The 23,713-nt window shown below is 41.6% G+C and overlaps 1 protein-coding gene across 2 annotated transcripts in view; it reads right to left on the reverse strand.

The window, feature by feature from the left end:
* Positions 1–974: 974 nt before the first annotated feature.
* The window catches only part of unc5b (unc-5 netrin receptor B), a 70,211-nt gene continuing 47,472 nt past the window's right edge, over positions 975–23,713 (reverse strand). The window contains exons 3-17 of one of the 2 annotated variants that reach the window (XM_061745534.1): positions 23,569–23,712; positions 23,096–23,199; positions 21,829–22,009; positions 20,794–20,961; positions 20,290–20,454; positions 18,407–18,439; positions 13,826–14,020; positions 13,039–13,410; positions 12,097–12,184; positions 11,662–11,836; positions 9,098–9,337; positions 5,425–5,574; positions 4,105–4,269; positions 3,837–4,015; positions 975–3,640 (exon numbers count right to left, since the gene is read on the reverse strand). In XM_061745534.1, coding sequence (XP_061601518.1) covers positions 3,475–3,640; positions 3,837–4,015; positions 4,105–4,269; positions 5,425–5,574; positions 9,098–9,337; positions 11,662–11,836; positions 12,097–12,184; positions 13,039–13,410; positions 13,826–14,020; positions 18,407–18,439; positions 20,290–20,454; positions 20,794–20,961; positions 21,829–22,009; positions 23,096–23,199; positions 23,569–23,712 — 2,525 coding nt within the window. In that variant the 3' untranslated portion in view covers positions 975–3,474. The remainder of the gene's footprint in view (positions 3,641–3,836; positions 4,016–4,104; positions 4,270–5,424; positions 5,575–9,097; positions 9,338–11,661; positions 11,837–12,096; positions 12,185–13,038; positions 13,411–13,825; positions 14,021–18,406; positions 18,440–20,289; positions 20,455–20,793; positions 20,962–21,828; positions 22,010–23,095; positions 23,200–23,568; position 23,713) is intronic. The other variant, XM_061745535.1, reaches the window with a different exon arrangement.

Raw genomic sequence — 23,713 nt, forward strand, 5'->3', positions numbered from 1 at the left:
AACTATTGTAATATATACATTAAATATTATACACAACAATCCAAGTGGTCACCAATGGTATCAACTTTCAATTCACCAGAATGAATTCAGAAACCACTACTATTACATCAAAATGCAAAGGAGGAATACATTGTAGATGTTTTTTTTTTTCTGGAAGCATACACATGCATCAGGTTCTCATTTTTACAGTACATTATTTCAATATAACATTGCCCTTGTTGTCATTTTTATTCAATAAAAAAAGTAACAAAAATATCCCCAGTAGACATAGAAGGGTTGTTGGATTGACTATGAAATCAACTGTTATATTACCATTTTATTCTTTATAAAAGGCTCATCTTACTCCTGCAATGACGGGTTCAAAAAGTCTCCAATTAGGCATGAAGTCAATTAATAAACATGTGTGAACAGTTGTCATTAAAACTATACCAGAGTGCACCATCACTGCAGATGACTCACTGAGATATTTGCTCTTGACAGAAGAGCCTAATACGACAATTCCCCTCACATCCTGCAGTCTTAAAAAAGAAATGAAAGACTGAGGTAAGAATCGTCGGTGTTAATGCCAAAACCAATCCTTGAAGGCCAGTATTAGTGTCTTTGTGTCCTTGTTAATGCAAGAGGCTGTCAGCCTGTAAGTTAAAAGCTTTCAAAGTTAAATGGACCTAAGGGGAATTTTCCAGTGGGGTGTGAAGTTAAGAGGGACAGGTTGAGTAGCTCTCTATTCAGTTTAAAATTGGGTGTAATTGATGAAACAGATGCCATTTAACAGTAATTTTGTCTTTAACGTACTAAGAGTCAAGCTCCAGAGAACCATTCAAATGGATTTTCAAGTAGGTTGGTTGACTTTGTAATAGTGGATTTTAATTCAACATTTAAAAAAGGAAAAAAAAGAGGCATAAAAGAAGAATCCACACACAGTGCTGTTAAACTAAGAAATATAATTTATTGCATAAAAATTATATTTAGTTACAGGTAAGAAGGCTAGACATTTACTTACAATTGGTACTTTACAGAGACACTATAATGTCACTGAATCCATTATGTTTCATGTAAAAATGTCTTCCTTCCTGAACAAAGGCTGAGTTTATCTCTTTGAAGGGAGCGGGTTCAAATCCAGTACAGCCCCGTCATGATTTACCCAGCAATATGGTCACAGATCCAGCAGACACTCATAAAATCTGGACGAATACAACACTGTAGTCTAGAACAAGCCAGTCTCTGTAACAAAAACGGAGAAGAGAGAAATGTCCTGCAGAGTTCAGCGGTCCAACATACTGAACTGGTTGCATTCAGGTATTTCTTTATGGCAAAGACCTGCAGGGCATGGGTTCAAGATGTCAGTCATGGCTTGTGCTGACGCCACTGCACCACTTTGTTTTTGTTTTCAGCATTTTGTAGCTTCATTGGAGAGCGATTGAACTCTTCCTGTCCAAGATGGAGAATTCCCACAGAGACCAGCATCTCTGAGAATGTTGAACCACTCTTAACCCAATTTAGGATACAAAATCAAAACCCTGTCAATGTCCTGATCTGAAAAAATAGAATTACTCTTCCAGGAAACAAAAGAAGTGGAGATGCTTCACTTTTCTTTTGTACTTGCATAGCACTTACAAAGAGAGATGACAGATCTTCAGATTGTGTACATATTGTACTGTATGCACACAGCCACCTGCCCACACATACCCATTCACTCACACAAGCACACACACTTGTGCAGCTCATTCACACAAAACAGTGACATGACTCACTGCCGAAGAGGAGGGATACTGACAGTGTTTTGGTTTATGTTGTCTTAAAGATATGAACACTTCTGTTTTTTTGTTGTTTTTTTGCCTTGAGGGGGAAAAAAGACTCAACACAGAATAGAAGTAATAATGATGGTGTAGATGATAGAAATTCATTCCCAACTTAAAAAGAAACAAACATAACAAACGAACTGATTATGCAAACAGCTTGAGGACCCTGACCACAAAGCAGGCGGTTCAGTAAAAAGACCAACATGTCTTCAATCTGAGCAAAGGGACACAGAGAGACTGACATAAGCGGTGGACAGATTGCGACATAATTCAGCTTTTGTTGAGGTAAATTACTGTATATGGCCCCTTGCTGCCCCGTTGATTCAAGATAAGGTTAATTTATTCTATAATCATCTCTTAACAGTGGAAACATTCTTCAGTTACAGCCAAGCAACATTCTCCCAAAACACCTTACAGTTAATTCATCAGGATCCTCCCTCATTTTGACTTATCATTTATATTTTACATTTTTTAAAGATCATCAGGTATTAAAAATAACATGAACATGATTTTGTTATTCACAACAGAGACATCAAGTGTTCACCTAACCTTCCCGTTTGGCCTGCTGATCTACTTGGATCAACAATAATACACAGCAGCTCAGTGGCCTAAATAAGCACAAACGATAACACAGGATCATAATGTCGACTGAGAAAGGGAGGGGAGAAAAAAAAGCAATCCACAAATATGGATAATAGATTAAAGAGCGTTCCCCAAAGGAAACTTTAAGGGATGATGCAGTTTATTCTCAGCAGATAGGAGTGTGGCAGAGCGATACAGGAATGCAAGGAGAGATGAAAGAGAAACACCCCTGTGAGTCAGAACGATATGCCAAGGCTTTGAGGCATTTGTTGGTACAATATAAAGAGTCAGTCTAGTTATCTGCCAATTCTAAAAACAAACTTTGCAATGCAATCTCCTACCACAAAGGAGATGCCGCCAATACAGCCAAAAGCGATATGACTCAAACCTTGAGGGCTCAATCCTTACACAAAGCAATTAGACAAGAAATCCTCGGCTGTGTTTTCCACTTCGTCCGTGTGCATTCTGGAGTGTGTGCTTAGCCATCAGAGGCTGCAGGCAGTCTGCTACCGCCTGTCCTTCACTGCAGAACGAAAACAGAAGTCCCTGCCATGAGGTGGGATGGTGTTGAATCTTGCACCTTCATGCTGCTACTGAATTATGGGTACGTCCACGTTTTGGGGCTGTGCTATAGTGTGTGCTTTATTGTGTTGAATGCATGATTTTTATTCATTTTTTCCCCCATTTCTTCTAAAGCACTTTTATTAATACACAAGAATGTAATTTTCAGTTTGTGAAAATAGTTGACACCACATTCGCCAGATGGGTTTCTACCAATTTTACACCTTGGTGCATTCAAAATCGGTTTCATGTCTTGCAGATGCAACATTGTTTTCAAGACTTCAAGCTGAATCGGGTCCGCAGCTGGATGGCCCGCACGGGAGTGGATCCCAGCTGATATGTAGTTACAGCGGCTGATCATGGGTCAGCAAAGGAGATGAGGCAGAGGTGACACGATACAGGTGACGCAACCAAAAATGCTCCGTGCTTGAAAGGTTTGTACCAGGATGTGCATATTCAAAGGCAGGTATCCTTATTTTCATCGCTATGGTGGAAAAACACTTCTTGCTTGCTCCTTTTGTTCCGCAACGAATCAACAATCCCCGTCTGTTGTCATGACAACTAGAACCTCACTTTTACCCATCTCCTCTAGTGCAGTCGCCAGAGAGACCAGGTCTGCGTCACCTTGGTGACACGCTTCCCATAAGTCCAGGAGAACACCTGTGGGGCTGGGCTTTGTGGCAAAGTAGTTCAAATACCTGCAAGAAAGATGAGGCAAGTGTGTGAGAACAAAGAAGGGATCCATTATCTATAACAAAGAAGTGAAGTCATTAACAGTGCTTGCATATACAGCTGGTAAAACTTAACCTTCAAAGTCACATATCAACATTTCAAATTCATAATGTAAAAATGTATGTTTTCTAGACATCAACATGGGAGACAGACGGATCTCACCTGTCAAAGCCGAGACTTCGAGCCAGTAGCCTCCAGTCACAGCCTCGAGCGCTGGGCACGTCCAAACTGGCACAGATCTTCTGGCGGATGGAGTTAGGCAGACGAAAGGCATAAGGCCCCACTTGAGAGGAAGGTAGGCAGCTGCCTCCCGAGGGGAGGGGCGAGTGCGGTGGCAGAGTCTGGTTTCACAGGGAAGGATTATGATTAATCTTTGAGTAACTTCAGCTTTTCTGTGCACATACAGAGTGATGCAAGTTGTCACCCTCACCTCCTGGATGTCCGTATACAGCTGGAATATCTGTCCCTCGCCTTCCACCTGCCGGACGCAGATCTTACAGGCGAGCTGCGACACCGCCAGGCTGCTTCTCTCCAGGCTGAAGGTGCAGTGCAGGGGCCTCTGACTCCCGCTCCAAATGTGATAAAATGGTATCTCCTGTCACACAAAGAGAGAGGCGTTCCAAGGGAACACCGGAGAATGAGTCTCGGACTGATTAAAGCGACTTTTGTCCTCCGCTGGACAATCTGGAAGCATCAATGAGACAGTTTCCATTGGTTTGATACTGGGAGTTTCTCACCACTGTGTGTCTTCATGTTGGAGTATAGATTTATTTCTAAAGCACAATGTCCATAAATTAGGACCACTATCAGATTTCCTGTTTGTTTATTCACAGCAGGTGCAGACTTTAATCTCACTGCTGCAGCCAAGAGAAAGGTAGGAGACAGCTATAATATTTACAGAAGCAGCGAATGGTCTGAAGTCCACAGGCTGTATTGTCTGAAAAAAATAGCCAATATACACTATCTCTCTTTAAAAAAAATGTATTATTGTAAACCATGTTTTGTCCAAGTTATTATTTTTGCTGATGCAGTACACCGCATTACACTGAACCCCCCCCCCCCCCCCCCCCCCATGCCGGTTACTCTTTTTTTTACTCGTTTTTAATGATTTGAGCTTTAACAGACATAGAAACACATAGAAACCAAATGCACATGGAAGACACAATTCAGGCCAAAAGAAGGGCAGCAATTTCAAGTTTTTGGCTTTGGTGCGATAGTATAATCATTACACAACAAATATCTTGATGATGTCAGCCATGCCTTTAGTTGACACATGGTGTTTATTAAGCTGTTGCTTTATTGCGGATTCATGCTGCTGATAAACTTAACTTACATGTGTGTGTTCAATATCAGGAGATAAGCATCCCTAAAGTACACCGTCTTAAATCCTTAAGGTTTTGTGTATCAGAAGTTTATTAAAAAAGAAATCCCATGTTTCTATGAAACCTACAGAAACTGCAAACCATAATTAAGCAATGTTTTAAAGAAGTGTGTGAGGAAAATGTAAATTATTGCTGCTAAAAGTGAGTCTACAGGCTATTGATTCAGTGGGTGTATTTGGCTCAGTTTCTATTTAAGAAATAAACGCCTGGTGTAATGTATAATGTTAGTGGTTCATCAGAGCCTGGATTTATCTTGAAATGTAAAGATCACATGATTGCTGTATGTCCTGGTATGTGAAACTGTCGATCTGAAACGAGGTATGCTTTTTCTTTTTCCACCCAACCATGCATGTAGCACATATTGTTACCTGGTACTTGGCCAGAAGTTTGCTTCTCCAGTGAGTGTGAGGAATGTCGTGGATGGACAGACGGAGATTGTGGTAGCTGTCTTTGAAAAGTAGCGGCTTGGGATCTTCTAGCAAAACTCCACCTAGACTCCTCTCCAAGTCCAGCACCTCCTGCACCGACACAGAGAGAAAACAGGCTCGGAAACAGACTCGGGTATTTCTTTGACTGCTTTGTCAAAACAATTTGTAAACCGCAGTTTCAGAAATGCCTGATAAAAATGTTTTGTGTATTTTGTCAAGGAAATGTGTGAGCTCGGTTTGAACTTAAGGAGCCAGGATTCATGCATTACAAAGTCAGTAAAATTCAGCGTCACATGTCCCGTCCTGGCAGATCTGTTATCACTTCACAGAAAACGGGCTGAGAGGAGAAATATTTCTCTGCTTCACGTCCAGGTTTCACTCCACTTCAGTTCAGTAGGGAATATTAGTATTATTTGCTACTATTTTGAGTTGTTGTTTCTCATGGGACAAAATGGTTTAATATATTGTCCCAAAATGTAATTTTAAGAAGTAAGGTAGATCTACAAGCTTGAAATGGAAATGTACACTTCGATTGCCTAGAGTCACTAAGGAAATAGGTTCTATTAACTTTAGTGTCCTTCAGCGGTAAACCTCAATATATCACAATGCTTTCTATTTGTCTCATTCTATTTATAGTTTTAATTATTTCATGCAGCACTTTTTAACTATTAATATTATTAGTGGAAGTTAAAACAATTTCCATGGCAGGACTCTGGTCGTGGATTCAAAAGTCCATTAGAAGATTAAATTAAATTTCCCTTTCCTTCAAAATACTACAAATAAGCCTTTAGTCATGTTTTTTTTTTAACTTAATAAGAAATTAAAAGCACATATAATGCATATGCATGACTTAAAAAAAAATTACTGAACCGTTTTGTGGATGCAGAATGATTTCAAATACCCAATGCCACATTCATTAAGCTCTAAGAACAATGAGTTGCTCGTAGTTTTTACATTAAATGTAATATAATTAATTGAAAAATTACATTTTACCAAGAATTTCCCTCTGGGCTTAAGGGTACATCGTTGAAAAGATAAAAGTTACTCACAAAGCAACTCAAACCTTAATTGAGCACCAAATTTAGTCAGAAGTAAGATGGCAAGCATTCAAATGCAGATACATTTATTCTAAAAGTCTTTTACTTTGACATGTTGAGGCCATGCATCACTTTGAAAAACGTTTTAAAAGACTAAACATAGTGCTTCATGGATTTTGTAGTCATCCCGCAGGTATTTGTGTGTTCTGTAATGGATGCACCTATGCACCTAACACAACTACCTCTCTCTGACAGAAAAGTCAAAACTTCAGAAACCTTCTTCACAGCAAAGTCAGACGGGAACAACCAAACATACACAATTTAAACCCCCTGTCAATCTAAAGTGTCTTTTTATGGACCGTCAGAGGAAGACACAGTCCCCCGAGTACCATGAAGAGAACATGAAACATTCACACAGGTGGGCCGCAACCAAGATTTAAACCAGGAACCTTCTAAAGGGAACACAATGGTTTTAACCACTGTGCTGTCTCTGCAGAAAAAATACCTGACACAAGCATACGGTGGGAGGAGTGTTCCTCAGACGCTGAGTCAGAGTTATTTTAACACTTCAGATAAGATCATGCAGAAATAATTTTCTGCTTGATTTCATTGGGGTTGCAATGCAATAAACTATAGGAAAAGAAATGAAAGTGATCAGAGCGATTACATACTCTACAAATGACAAAAATGTAATAGCAAGCGATAACTTGCTTGAAAATGGGTTTTGAGTGTATGGTCCACTAAATGAGCTGATGGTAGTAGGCTTGGCTTTTTTTTAGGCTGTTTTATGGCAGATTCAACCAGAAGCATTGCTTACACAGACTGGCCAGAAATGAAACAAATCTGAACCATTTTCCACATAAATAACTGAATGTAAAACAACTATCAGCAGGTGAAACGTCTGCAGCACAGTTGGGCTGCTGCTGTGTCTTTCTGTAAGATAATTTCTAAAGAGATGTTTTGTAATTTTTCTGAAGCTGACACAATTTCTAAACTCTTGATGATTTGTCTGTTACATCTTTTGGTAAAAATACAACACGGGAGTACAAATGTCCACCTCTGTTATTAGCAGACCGTTTTAAAGGGGTGGAGTCAGCATCTCAACCAAAGCTGGGCTATAAACAGCTTTTATCGATTCATTTGAATTTATAGCAATGCTTGAAAAATAAAAATCAATTTTTACACTAATTTGCATAATTATGGTATGGCACTGCCCCTGCTGCTACGAGCCTCTGTAGCTATGTAACACTTCCCCCTCGGATAGTTTCCTCTTTAGACGAATCGACGACGTAGCAGCTGGATAATTTTTTTGAGCATCTTAAAAAGAGGCATGCAGCTGAGTGGGAGAAAATGTGTGTGTGTGTGTGTGAGTGTGTGTGTGTCATGCTAACTACTGTCGGCTGTAAAGTTTGTCTACGGTCTGGAACAAATAAAGGTAGCATCATGACTAATTTTTTCCAGCATCTGAAATGAGTGGGAGAAGTGTGTGCCAGTCATTGAGAGCTACAGCAGACAGCGACACCGATCCAACACCCAGACAACACCAGCTGCTCACCAGCAGTTCCCCCTGTGATAAGAAGATGACCTGACAGAATAACATTGCAGTTGTGGCGTTTCACACCTCCAAGTTCATCCACCTGCTGAATACAGTCAACTGGTGGCTTGATGCTGCTTATCATTATGCTTTGTTGCTTATTTATATGATTATCATTTATTTCACAATAAATTAAGTATAAATGTACATTAAGAGTGCGCTTTAGTTATTCCAATATTTCAAACACATCTTTTTAAATAATTTTTTAATGGTTAAGAAATACTTATTTGAAAAATTGCTGTCTTCTGCATTTAATCTATTTAAATATTAATTGACTTATATATTCAAATTTGACTTAAAAAATACACCAATTAAAACTGAAATCAGGTGTGGTGTTAAAAAAATCAGTATAGCTTCCAGGGCACAAAAAAATGAAGTGTGATGTCAAGTTAGGTGGGAAGGAAACATGATGAGCCTGAATAATTTAACTTTATTCAGGCCTGTGATGTCACAGCGTACCCTGCAAAACTGAACAGCTTACTGAATAATATGGAAATTATATTTTTCAAAATATGCCCCACTTTAACGCACAATTTATCATTTAATCAACATTAATATCCATTAAACACACCAGTTAAACACACCAGTATTAACGTTGTGTTTTGACAGGGTGTAAATATTTTACTACGCATTCGATTCACTTATCTCTAGGATACAGTTTGGACATCTTTTACTTTGTTTCATTTCTGAATAAACAATTCATACTTTTTAAAAAGCATGTGCCATAACAGGAAATGGCTCAAACTACACCACCATGGTAAACCTGCCAGAGCAAACTAACTCCTTGAGAGGAGTTTTAATGCTAAATTCAGCATTAAATCTAGATTCCTTAATGTGTTCCCAGAATGTTTGTCAGTATTATTTACTTAAAGAAACAAACTGTAAACAGGAATAAAATGGAGCTGCTGAACAGACTGAATGTGTAGATATGTAGACGCATTTAAACAGACGAAAAGTGTGTGTACGAGGACACAAGCAGCACCTTGAGGGCATGTGGAGTGTCATGGATGCAGTAGATGCGGAGACTGTAGTCCAGGGAGAGGCACGGTGCCCGTGGGGCGAACAGGGCGAGCTGCAGACGTTTACAGGCCGGCTGCGGAGGGCAGGACTGGCCCACAAGGCCATACGTTCCCAGCTGCTCCATGAGGACGTGAGAACATTCCTCTTCCAGCTGCAGGTAACACGGAGACGACAAAGTCTCCTCCCCTACTGTGAGCACCTCCTGAGGAAAGAAGAGGGGATTATGATGCTCTGTCTGCCAATCAAAAGATATTTACAGTTTTCGCTTTAGCATTTAAAAGCTGAAAGATATACAGGACTGTCTCAGAAAATTCGAATATTGTGATAAAGTTCTTTATTTTCTGTAATGCAATTAAAAAAAACAAAAATGTCATACATTCTGGATTAATTACAAATCAACTGAAATATTGCAAGCCTTTTATTATTTTAATATTGCTGATTATGGTTTACAGTTTAAGACTAAGATTCCCAGAATATTCTAATTTTTTTAGATAGGATATTTGAGTTTTCTTAAGCTGTAAGTCATGATCAGAAATATTAAAATAATAAAAGGCTTGCAATATTTCAGTTGATTTGTAATGAATCCAGAATGTATGACATTCTTAGGGCCCGAGCACTTGCAGTGCGAAGGCCCTATTGTAATTGCAGGAATTCTTCTTCTTCTTCTTCTTATTGTTCTGACAAAAGGAAGGCCTTTTTGCCCCCCTAAACGTGCCCAAAAAGTCACCAAATTTTGCATGCAAGCCAGGTCTGGCGACAAATTTGATATTTAATGGTTTGCATTAATGGGCGTGGCCTAATGGCTCAACAGCGCCCCCTAGAAAACTTTGTGCCTCAAGCCCCACAATGCGGTTTGTCGTACATGCACGAAAATCGGTACACACCTGTATCAGTACACAACTTAAAGAAAAGTGTCTGGGCGTCATGTCGAGAAACCGAACAGGAAGTCGGCCATTTTGAATTAATCGCGTCATTTTGGCGAAATTGATGCCTTCCTTCGGCAGTTAATACGGCCCGAACCGTAACGTGGACCCAGGTGTGTTATACATCAAAATGTGCGTCTCCATCCTGCGACTACGCACATTACTTTTCTCTTTCAAAAGCGTTACCGTGGCGACGCTAGATGCCAAAAAGTGCGCCCACCCTTCATCTGATCGGTTCAGATAGAAAAAACTTTGCGCCTCAAGCCCCACAATACGGTTTGACGTACATGAACGAAAATCGGTACACACCTGTATCATGTCGCAACTTAAAGAAAAGTCTCTTGGTGCCATGGCCGAAACCGAACAGGAAGTCGGCCATTTTGAACATTCTGAATTAATCACGTAATTTTGGAGCAATATATGCCATTCCTTCGAGAATGAATACGGCCCGAACCGTATCGTGAACCCAGATGTGTTATACATCAAAATGTGTGTCTCCATCCTGCGACTACACGCATTACTTTTCTCTTTCAAAAGTGTTACCGTGGCGACGCTAGACGCCAACAAGCGCACCCCCCCTTCATCTGATTGGTCCATATTTGATAGTTCCCCAAAAGGCACCAAATTTGGCACGCAAGCCAGGCCTGGCGATAAATTTGATATTTCATGGTTTGCATTAATGGGCGTGGCAAAATGGCTCAACAGCGCCCCCCGGAAAACTTTGTGCCTCAAGCCCCACAATACGGTTTGACGTACATGCACGAAAATCGCTACACACCTGTATCATGTCACAACTTAAAGAAAAGTCTCTTGGAGCCATGGCCGAAACCGAACAGGAAGTCGGCCATTTTGAAATCTGATTGGTCCATATTTGATAGTTCTCCAAAAGTCACCAAATTTTGCATGCAAGACAGACTTGGCGATAAATTGGATATTTCATGGTTTGCATTAATGGGCATGGCCTAACGGCTCAACAGCGCCCCCTAGAATACTTTTCTCTGCCATAACTTTTGAATGGTTTGACATAGGAAGTTGTGGGTCGTGTCATGGGACTCTGTAATGAGTCCTTGAGCTTCGTTGGCCTTAATTAGCCCCGCCCCTTCTTCTGATTGGTTGTCCCGATTTTCTGCTGTAACTTTTGAATGGTTTGACATAGAGAGTCGTGGGTGGTGTCATGGGACTCTGTAATGAGTCCTTGAGCTTCTTTGGCCTTAATTAGCCCCTCCCCTTCTTCTGATTGGTTGTCCCTTTTTTCTGCTATAACTTTTGAATGGTTTGACATAGAGACTCGTGGGTGGTGTCATCAGATTCTGTATGGAGTCCTTGACCTTCATTGGCCTGAATTAGCCCCGCCCCTTCTTCTGATTGGTTCTCCCTATTTTCTGCTATAACTTTTGAATGGTTTAACATAGGAAGTCGTGGGTGGTGTCATTTCTGATATGCTTATGGGGGGCGGTGGCCGTGAGTGCGAGGGCCCGTTCATCGCTGCTTGCAGCTTTAATTGTTTTTGTAATTGCACTACAGAAAATCACAATATTCTAATTTTCTGAGATAGTCCTATAAATAAAAAAATCCCAATATACTCTCTTTAAGGGTGTCTCACCTCCCACGCCCCCTGGTGTGTTTGTGTCTTGAGTGTGAGGGTCCAGTCAGGAGTAGGCGTGTCCAGCTGGGCACAATGGGGCAAAGTGAGGACCACAGGACGGTTCAGCAGCATGCCAGACGGACCACAGCTCACTACAGGACTTAGTACGGTCTGACTGCCCTCAGACGGCAACCTGCAAATATCACCCACAGATGTGTCTGCTGCAAAACATCACACTTCACCACGCATCTATAAAAAGGCAAGTCCCTTGATGTCATTTGGATTTCTTTTTCTTCTAATTTATGTCTACAAGGAAAGTTCTATATCAATGATTTCACAGCCTCGAGCCTACCAGTGAAAAAGTTGTTGATTGAGGTGAGAATAAGGTCTATTCTGCCTCGTGGCTGCAAAATCTCAGAGAGATACAAAGGAATAAAGATGAAGGACACTCACGTTGTTTTGTCCCACTTGTTGATAATGAGGTACATCTCGTAGAACTTTCCCTGGGGGATGGTGCCGGGCGGGACCAGCAAACTCACACCTGAGGGAGAAAATGGTGCCACTTATGTGTAATCAACGCAGCTTGACATGACACAGTTTGCTGATACGTGAGGTTTCTTTGAGGGACATTGCGTTACCCAGTACTCGAGTTGTAAAAAAAAATCAGGGGGGATGGTGGATTTTATCATATGGGGACAGATAATTTGTGCTGATTACAAATAATATAATATTTTACAAATAATAGCAGTGACCAAAACACCTGCAGAAATACTGCAGGAATGACGTAGCAGCAGTTAAATGCAGCCTTCTGTAAGCTTTAAATATCCACTGGGCTTACATCAAATACATCAAAACACAACAATAAAAAACAGTTTTCTGAACTTATCAATATGACTCTGTCCTTCACAGGATAAGTAACATGGATCACTGCAAAAACTCAAAATCTTAACAAGAATATTTGTCTTATTTCTAGTTAAAATGTCTAATTTTAGTAAAAAAAATCTCTTTACACTTAAAACAAGACTCATCACTGGAAAAGACAACAATTTTCACCTGTTTCAAGTAGATTTTAACTTGAAATAAGTAGAAAAATCTGCCAGTGGAACAAGATTTTTTTGCTTGTAATGAGAAGATAAATCTTGTCCCACTGGCAGATTTTTCTATTTATTTCAAGTGAAAATCTACTTGAAACAGGTGAAAATTGTCAAATAAGTTATTTTTCTGGTGATGACTCTAAATGTTGAAATAGCAGTAAAACCACATTCATTGATGAAATGACATAAGGGATGGAAAGGGGGGGATGGCAGTTTTACAGGGAGGATGATTTTGACCGTTTTTATTCCAGGGGGGATGCCATCCCCCCTCATACCCCCTCAACTCGAGTACTGGCGTTACCTGTATTGGGGATGGCAAGGCGTCCTCCCAGGTTTCCCAGGGTGGCGCTGGTGCTCAGCCCCGGCTCTCTGGACAGGGTGTGGCTGTGGTACTCCCGCTCTCTGCTCACGGTACCAACTGATTTCAGGCTGAGGATCTCCCCGTCGCACGTGCCCATGTCAGCCGGCAGCTCCAGGGAGGAGAGAGTGGCCGAATTGTACACCTTGATTTTGAGGCTGGGAAGCGGGTCCAGCAGGGGCGAGTTGGTCATGGGGATTTTGTGGGGACTGTCGTTGACGCCCTGATGCAGGGAGAAGACCGGGCCGCGGAAAGTTCCCGCGGTCGCTGTGAGATCCGGCGGAGCGGAGGGATGCTGAGGAGGGTGAGGGTTATCTGCAAGTGGAGAAGAAAGGAGCTGTTCCCTTATCACGACAAATGACACAGGCAGCGCTGAAAGGGCTAAAAGTGACATGAGTGAAATGGATTAATGTTGCTAATTCATATTTGATGAGAGGAGCAAGCGAAAGGACACCATGACAAATGCTCAAAAATGTGAAAAATGCAATGCAGTAAAGAATGGAGAGCTGATGGAGCGGAGAGACGGTGCAGGGAAATTAATTCATGGGATGATAAAAATAGCAATGCGATAGTGAAATGAACTGTGACAAAGTGCTTCTGAAAATGTATAAAAACAAGAACAGATAGGCAAATAAATAATAAGAAAAAAAATTACTTCTGTACAAACATGTACTCTGTATGTAACTGAGCGCGTGTGTGTGTGTAGGTGTGTGTGTGTGTGTGGACCAACCCTGTCTGGGAGGCTTGTAGTTGCCAGGGTGGAAAGCGGCCGTGAGAGCAGATGAAGAATCAGTGATGTCTCCGTGGAGATGGCGGCATCTTCGACGATACGCCAGCACTCCCACGCACAGAGCCATGACCACGCTGAGCAGCAAGGCCACCACCAGGCCGGCGTAGACCGCTACCCCCATACCTGGAGCCAGGGCTGCAGAGGACCGACACATGCAGTTAAGACACGACGAGCACACGGAAACAAAGAACGACAGAGTAGCTATTGATGCTTTTAAAGTTCAGGCTAAAACTTTTGTTTGATCAGTTCAATAATCTATTATCAAGCTATGAAGAGCTGCTTCCTTAATGAAGAAAGAAGAATGAAATCTAGTCTTTCTTGTTGTTGTGAATCCACTATGTTTTGCATTTGCTTCACAATTATTCCACGTGAGCTCAGAGAAACTGCGACGGCACATTTGACTAAACAGAGACGGTCATGATACACAACTGCATATTAATAACTTCAATATTCAGTTTATGTTTTCATTAAAAAAAGTATGTAAAACCATTTATACCCTCTATCAGAGCCTGGTTTTGTCTTCATACCAATTAAAAGTTTTGTGTAATTGCTAACTTCTTCTGACACGTCTCAACTTCTCTTGTGCAACCATCTCCTGAGGCCGGATGCATAAATGTGGCATAAACACAGAAGTCATGTGTAGGCCTCTTCCATCATGCACTCATTTCTAAAGGAGGAGTGTGTTGTAAGAATGTGTCCAACACACACACTCTGCAAACCATGCAAATGTAGCCCTTTGCATAACAGCCTGTTCTCAGGCTTCTGCTCTCAAATGACAAGTGCCTCCCGTACTGGCTGGCTTCAACAGAAATGGAAATAACAAAACTAAACAAAAAACAAGTAAAAAAAAACCAGACAGATTTTTTTTCTCTGTATAATATGTTCTTAACTGACTGTAAGGGCCACAAACACAACAGATGCGTTCAATGGTCACGACGCAACGTTGGAGGAGTTAGCTAATGAGACTTTAAGAAAAGAGCAATAAATTGGGAATTGATGTTTTCGGTCACAAGTTAATAGTTGGGTTAATGAGTAATAGCCACTTTTATAGACTTCCTGGAGCTCTTCTTGAGTTGTGTGAAGAGCAGGGTCCGCTGTGGTCCCAGCCCTGTCCTTGTCCTTCTGTAAACTGCCATTTGTGGTTGTTTCTTTCTTTTGTTTTTTCTTCTCATTTGTAATCGGACCACTTCTGAAACGCCCTTTGATCAGAACCAATCACTTCTATTTGTTCTGTTTGTTATTTTAATCTGAAAGTACCAAATAGAGACAGATTTATTTTTCTTTGTCTGATTGATGAGTGTCTCGGATTTAAACTCAGTGAATTTCAATCTTTAAACAGCTCTGCCGCTGTTGTCACATTTATTCAGATATGATGCAAACAAAGTTTTTCTATGCAAATTAGAGATTAGAGGGACGTCTACTTCCATTCATAGCTGGATATGGGACTGAAAATAAGTCCTTTGCATTAGTATATAATATCAAGATGATTGAGATTTAAAGCTTCGACGTACATATGCACATCTTTTTCAATCTGCAAAACAAGTATCTTGTCGTGCATTTGTATTTAATCATGAAATCACTGTGTTTTATGCTTTTGGCCAAGGTATCTAAGGATTGGGAGTCTTTCTTGCAATCACTTGAAAACTGAAAAACAATCTCAATGTTAAGATTTTTATGTATGGTTAGGAAAAAAAAGTAAGTTTGAGGTAAACACAAGAAACTTGTGCTGTAAAGAAGCTATCAGTAAAGGCTTTAGCACATCTATACTATACACCTGAGAGAAGCAATAGAAATATAATTAATAATAAAACAACCAAACATAAAAAAAATTATTTAGTTACCACCTTCTATCAGTTTTTCCGTCAGAAAGAAAGCTTCAGGTTAAAGAAAATAACCCTCTTAATCTGTAACAGCATGGTTGTGAATACTTTGAAGTTTAACAGAATGTATCTGTGATAAAACAAAATGATCTGTGTTTTTGCTCCTACGGCTGAAGTTTTTCGTTCCCTCTCATTTCCACTTCAATCAATACCGGGATACACTTTTGTGCGTGATCACATTTTTCACGCGCTTTATGTCAATACCGTCCGGGAAGAGATCTGTCCTTTTTGCTATTAAGGTAATGTACAGCAGCTCGGGGAAGATACTAAACATCTCCTGGACAGTTTGGTGGCTGTTAAAGCGGACGCTATGTGGCATTAAAGTCCTCGGGTTTGACGCCCCGCTGCCCCGACCTTTGCTGCACTCCATCCTCCTGCTTTCTCTTCCTACATTTCTTGTGTGCCTTTGTTTTGCTCCGTGAAAATAAATAGTTAAAAAAAAAACCTTTAAGTGCCTTTTTTTCCCCCGTGCTAAAATCCTGCCTAAGCTCAAGCTGTAATGAGTCATATTAATGCTCACTACCCTATTATTACTGGCTCTGAACTATTGCAGCTCATCATGGAAACATTGTCTGGTAAACAAAATGAGGTGATTAAGCACTAAATAGGCTGGAACTTGAGCGGATGCTGCACAGATCTGATTCAGTAAAGCGATATTGGCACTGATACTGATGCTAAGTGGATCAGGGCCATGATGTGACCAATCCACATTAACTGCAGAGTCTTTGTCAGTGTCATTATTAAATTCGCTGTTTATCCTGTGAGTCACATCAGTTTAGTCACAGTGAATCACTTACTGGTTTACACCAGTAAACACATAAAAACGACACCAAGGAGTTCCCTGAATTCAGATAAATGCCTGTCAGTCTACACAGTCTACAAATAGAACAATAAAGCCATTTGATTTAGACTAGTGATGCACCGAAATGAAAATTTGTGGCCGGAACCGAAACCGAAAATAAAAATAAACACTTGGCAGAATACCGAACAATACCGAACATGGTTCTTCGCAGTTTTTCATTTATTTTGCCAATTTTTTCACCATTGCATAAATCAAATACATTTGATTTAGGCATGCTTTTCAAAGAAAAAAATCTTTTACAAAATTACAAGGTAGAAAATATTTATTGAACATACAAAACTGAACATTTTTTAATTTCCCAGCATTATGTTGTTTTGGTTCCACCTCCTGGTGAATGTTAGGTAAAATTCTTATGTGGTTACTTTTTGGTTGGCCAACGATTTATGTTTGTGGTGCGCAACCGGTACGGGAGCGGCCAGTCTATTTCCTTATATTACAACGCCGTTATTAATTGTTCGGTTTTTTTCCCACTTATTCCACCGAACACCGAAAGTGTTTTTTTGCCATTTTCAGCCAAACAATTTCGGTTACCGAACAATCGGTGCATCACTAATTTAGACTGTTTAAAAATAAATATTTCAAGTAAGTGTCCAACTCTAGCATGATATGATGCATCTAGTGTTCAGTTTAAAGACATATTGTTTCTCTGTTAACGCCAATCGCCCCAAAGAGCTCCCGGTTGCCAGCAGGGAGCCCGTCTGAGACCAGAAATGAGAACGGACAAGTAGGGTGAGGGGGTGTTTGGCCCTAACTTCACCTTTTCCCCGTTGAGTTCCTTCCCTCGCCCCTGCTGGGTGATTGGTTTTGACTGGTCAGCAGGCTCTCCCCGGCCCGCTTAGCTCTGACCCCCCAACGCTGGCGAAGCACGTGAGAGCCAGTCAAACCATAGAAGAAAAGAGCCAAGAAGACGAGGACCAAAGTTGGCGGGAGACAAAGAAGAGTAAAAAAAAAAAAAAAAAAGAAGGAGTAGAGAGGCTGAATACAGGAAAGAAGAGGGAAGATAAGGTTCTGATTTGTAGAGAGGACAGAGGGATTATAAGTGTGTTGAGAAGCGGAGAGGAGATAAGGATAGCTAAAGACACTGCAGAACAGCACAGAGAGTAGCAGAACGTGGAGGAGAGGAGAGCCGGAGGCAGGCGTGCTGGCAGAAGGGAGCTCCCGTGCTCACGTGGCGCGACTGAACTAAATCCGACAGCCGTCCGCACTTATTATCAGAAACGGAACAATAGCGAATTAGGTGCATTACTGTGGCTACTCTCCCCTGAGCCCACATCACACCGGGCCAGAGGAATTAACATCACTTCAGATGGAAACCAAATCACAGATGAAGTGGAAGTCGGTGAGAAATCACATGGTCTTCTCCGAGGAGGTGCAATGTGGCCGTATCACCCCTAAACCCTCGAGTTGCACTTTGTTCACACACCAGGTAAGACGGGATCACAACAATCGTAGACATGCTGGACCAGAAGGTGAAGCCTTTCATCACTAACCTGATCTGAGATGTCACAAAACGCTGCACACATTCAAGTCCACACGCTAACACACATGTGCTTGTTTGCCAACTGTATGAACAAACAGAGGCTCACACACACACACACACACACGCACGCGCACACGCACACGCACACGCACACGCACACACACACACACACACACACACACACACACGCGCACACGCACACGCACACGCACACGCACACACACACACACACACACACACACTAAAGACAAACAGTTATGCAGAAGCGAAAGAGCAAAGTCATGAGAAGGTGAACTTACGATGGCTTGCATGTTCAATAGAGATCTTTTTATCTGTTTGAACAGAAGAAAAAACAAGAGAAAAAGAAAGGAAAAAAACATAAAAACATAAAAATGGATGGACTAGTTGTTATGCAAATGAAAAATATGATAATTTGACGCAGTAAAAAAAATAGGAAAAGAAAACAATCTCTCATCAAAGTGAAAAGAGGAATGTAAACAGAAAGCGCATACTACTTGCAAGTAAAATCTTAAAAATAATAACCACCCGAGTGTTTGCCATTGTGCAACATAATAGTTTATGCTTTACTGAGGAAAAAAAATTGCGGATGATTGTGGAAGAGATCTGAGGCATTGAGATGGGAGCGGCCAAGTCCGGGGCTGTTTTGACAACGAACAAGGACGCTGGTGTTTGTGCGGTACATGTGGGCGCTGATATAGATTAAACTCATGTCTCGATACGCCCCGCGGGCTACGCTATCACCTCCGTCCTATGAAAAACAAACATCTCTCCCGACGGGAACAGTCATTTCAAAGATAACACCGATGTGAATCATAGCTGAGTAGTTGGAGGAATATCAAAACCATCTTTCAGGATTGTGTCACTTAGTAGATCTCAAATCAAATAACCTTTCCTCCATAGAATCGCCCAGAGTTTTCCGTTCGTCCGACAGCAATTAGAATCTAGCAGGATGTAATGAAGATTATGGCTTGTGAGGTCTCAGAGCATTTTACGTTTATGACTGGAGTATTACACAGTGGGAGCAATCAGAGATAACTTCTACTTTATTGTCTGAATATCATCGTGGCAGCTTGTGACCACAGAATAATCTTATTAACATGCAGGGAAAGAAATATGCCAGTCAGTGACCTGTAGTTTCCCAATTTATGTATTTACTGATTGTCTGCAGCAGAGTGCCCCCCCCGCCTTCCTGCCTCTCTGATGGAGCCACTTGAGTGCTTGTTTTCCAGTGGCCTCCTGAGAATGCTTGGCTCTCTAAAGCCAAATCAGACAAGTGTGTTTGTCTGATCTCGCTGCGCCGCAGAAGCCTATTTATGTCAAATGCTGGACAGATCTGAAGCGTGGCCTTGCTCCGAGTGTGCGTACGACGGCCCGGACTGCCCATGCGTTTCAGAGGCGCGCCTGCGTGCTCGGACATGTTGGCTTGTGTCTCTCGCGTGAGTCTTTGTAATGCACTCGAATGTATCTCAGCGCCTTTGTCGAAGACTGTAATGCACCGTCAGCTGGATTCCTCCCAGATCATCACGGGCTGCACATTGGGTGTCAGAGCGAGTCTGACTCACTCTCATATGCTCTTCCCCGTGATATTTTTTTCAACTTGGCCGCACCATGCTCACTTCCCACTCGATCCCGTCTCTTGGCCCGCATCCGCTCCGCCTTTCTTTTCTCCCTCTTTCCATCTGTGCTTTTTAGACGGGAATCAGTTGCCCTCTCGCTTTGTAAAGCTAAATTGTCCCTCATGAATCATCTGTCTGGGACTCTTTCTGCTTTCATTTCTCTGCACATTTGTGCGTTCACCTTCCTGCCATCGCCTAACACTTTAGGGATACAGTTCTACACGAAATAGCTTTGAAATTCGATACACTTTTAAAAACCGGCTACAACCGGCAGACAAATCACTGCAGGCAAGATTTTTCTATTTTCAACCAAACAATCACCTGAAGTGGCAAACAGGCTGGCGGGGAACTGACCACTTTAGCTACGTCTGATCTTTCAGATATTAGACATCTGAACTATTTGACTTGGTGATCTGAATCAACAGATGCCGATCTGAATTAAAGGGCAGAGGGAGGAATTTGGATACATCACATCAGACTAAATATTTACCCCGACTTGACATTTACAAAACAACCCCTGCACTTTAAACAAATTGGTCACTTACTTCTCGCGCACAGCCCCTCAGTGCAATTTTTGCTCTCCATCATGCTGCCACTGCAGTGTTTTCCACCATTTACGGGCGGGGGGTTTTGGCACTCACGGCTGCGCCAGTGGGTGCACTCTGTCCCGCAGGCGGACCACTTTGCCCACTCTGTCCAGCCTCCGTCCACTGGAATGACAATGGAGATGTGATTAACTTTACAGTTGGATGTTTCCATAGCTCCAGGTGCAGAAAGAGTGGGCTTGATGTTATCGTGGAGTAAGATGAAATGGCTGAAAGTGCTTTTTCTTTCTTTTTTTTGGCTGCTTTTAAGTCAGAATGGTGTGACAGTGCAAGGTGGTCCTGCCTGCAGCAGCGACGTGAGCCAATGCTGCTCTGTGTATTGCGACTGTTGTTCAGATTTGGTTTCATGTAAAGGGGATCCTGTGATGAGCAAACTTAAAAAAAAAAACACTTTCATTTTAACGCGAATCATAATAATCCTAAAAATGTGTGTGTCCTCTTTACCTGGGCACAGTGTGGTGCAGGTTACTCTCTGCACCGGCGGGCCGTCGCAGAAGGCTCCTCCATTCAGAGGGGCGGGATTGGTGCAGCTGCGCGTCCGGCGCTGCCAGCCCCGCCCACACCGAGCGTTACACTCTGACCATTCAGTCCACGAAGACCAGCCTCCACTCACTGACGGACACATGGATCGGAGAAGAGGGTAGCTCTGTTAATGCCCTTGTAAATCAATAATGGTATTGATAGTATAGATCAGGGGTCGGCAACCCGAAATGTTGAAAGAGCCATATTGGACCAAAAACACAAAAAACAAATATGTCTGGAGCTGCAAAATATGAAAAGTCTTGTCTAAGCCTTAGAATGAAGACAACACATATATTAGTTATAACTGGGGGATGATTTTGTTTTCATTATGCACTTCGAGAAAAAAGTCGAAATGTCGAGAAAAAGGTCGAAATTTCGAGAAAAAAGTCGAAATATCAAGATTAATGTTGAAGTACAATCTAGAGAAAAAAGTCGAAATGTAGAGAAAAAAGTCGAAATGTCGAGATTAATGTTGAAGTACAATCTTGAGAAAAAAGTCGAAATGTTGAGATTAAAAAGGAAAGGAAAAAAGAAAAAAGAGATAAAAGGAAAAAAAGAAAAAAAGAAGAAAAAGAGGAAAAAAAAGGTCAAACATTTTTGAAAAAGCTCCAGGAGCCACTAGGGTGGCGCTAAAGAGCCGCATGTGGCTCTAGAGCCGCGGGTTGCCGATCCCTGGTATAGATACATTCCACTATACCTTAGCATACACATGCATGTACGAGATTTTACCAAGCTGTTGCTAAGGTTGTTTTAAAAGAACAGACTGAGTTTCAGTTTTCCAAACTATACAATGATCCTTCATAAGACTCAAGTTTAGGTACAGATGTATTATGTCAAATGTTCTCATTGATATGCTAACAGTTATCAATCAACTTTGTCCACTACCAAGCTAAAGAAGACATGAAGCCGATGTGCAGCCCAACATTTCATGGTTTTGAGTCATGTCATGTCTGTTACCATAAACAATGAGAGTAGCCGTGCTGCTGCGTCTTTTGGCGACCACATTTCGAGCCACACACGTGTAGTTGGCCGTGTCTGAGAGTCTGGCCTGCTTGATGATCAGATTATGATCAATTGTGATCAGGAAATTGGAGTCCTGCGACGGATCTATGACATCCTCGTTCTTCAGCCAGTCCACCTGGGAGTATGCAAGAGGAGACAAAGAATCACAAACTGTTACAAGAGAAGGAATCTGCTCAAAATCAAAAGATATTAAATACTCGGCATATGAAACATCAGTCAAACAAGAGAAGGAAAAAAAAAAATCAGCAGAAATTTTGCAAAGTTTAATTCTTCCAATTGTTTTTTTTTCTTAGAATCTTCTGGCTGATATTTCTTAACATAAATCATTGTACAAATCAGCAGGTGTTTATGCATAAACATGAGTCTGCACGCCGTGCACAAAGCCATTCAGTAAACACCATAAACTTACAGAGTGCTAAGCTTTCGCAACACGCGGTAATGATCAAAGACTTCTTAAAATGTTATCATTCTTTCCGAGGAAGGGAGAAAACCGTTCTCCTACATTGGGGCCATCATATCATAGCTAACTGCTAAACCACAAACACAATCAATATTTATCGTCAAACACATTCTGAAATTTCTCTTTTATGCGCTCTTGTGGTTAAATGACTCTATTTTTCATATTTATGATGTTTTTATACTTTGGTGCTTCCCTATGTCACATAAGAATCATGTTATTAAGACCCTAAAAAGAACAGTACAGCTTTGTAAAATATGCATACTAGAGTGATAAAAATCTCCTGGTTCTAAATCTAAATAATTTCGATTTTTTACATGTTATGTTGTGTTTTTAAATAAATAAATAAAAAATACCCTCATTTGCTACGCTATTCTGCAATCAGGGTTCAGTGTTGAAAAATTATACACTGTTGATTTAAGCCTTTGAGCATTTTTCCTGAAATAACAGAGTATATTATTCACTGATCTTTATGTGATTTAGTAAGCTTTTTTTTTGCCTTTCATTGACGATGTCAAAATGTCAGTGATTTGCCCTTTTCTTCCCTCCCATTGCTCCATGCAGCTGCAGACTGCTGCGTGGAAATCTGTGCACCAGATTAGTTTCTGCTTTGATTTCTAATGATTGGACCTGTAGAAAAGCAGCTTTATGCTGTAAAAAAAAGAAGCATTTGTGCAGCATGGTCCCCATCAGGATCAAAAGCACAGGGTGTGACGAGGACGGTGACAAGGGGGAGTCGTGTACCTCGGCAGCGGGCATGCCCTCCGGGGGCCGACACTGCAGCAGCACCTCCTGCTCCAGCCGCACCTCCCTCCCCAGGGGCTCCTGCTCAAAGTTCTTCCTCAGATCTACAGGGGGCAACACACATGGAGTCTACAATTAATGAAAGCGTCCCCCTGACAGCAGACTGACATGCTGCTCGTCTCAGTGACAGGGGCTGCCACAAAGATACACTCCTACAAAAACTGGCACTGTGCAAAGTCCCAAAAAGCTTTTTGTCAGTGGTGTCACATTTTTCCCTCCAAACGCTCATAAACATGCAACGTGTCAATCACGCGTCCCCAGACCTCACCACAGGGGGACTGAGATGGAGTGCTACAGAAACATTTATTTGCATATATACTTAAGCTGAAACATTTCTCTTTTCGATTTCTGCCGTCCTGCCTGTCTTTCTCTGCCCTTGAGGTGCAAACAAACCACACAGCGTTGTTACTGACATGCTATTCGGACGTAGGCCCGGTTGCTCTTGGTGGTTCCGGCCGAGCTCCAGGCCACACACTGGCACCAGAAGTCCTCCAGCCCGAACAGCTCCTCCACCTGGGTCCGCGACACCGAGATATCCACCTCCCGCACCACCAGGCC

This window comes from Cololabis saira, chromosome 17 (assembly GCF_033807715.1).
Source record: "Cololabis saira isolate AMF1-May2022 chromosome 17, fColSai1.1, whole genome shotgun sequence".
Lineage (NCBI taxonomy): Eukaryota > Metazoa > Chordata > Actinopteri > Beloniformes > Belonidae > Cololabis > Cololabis saira.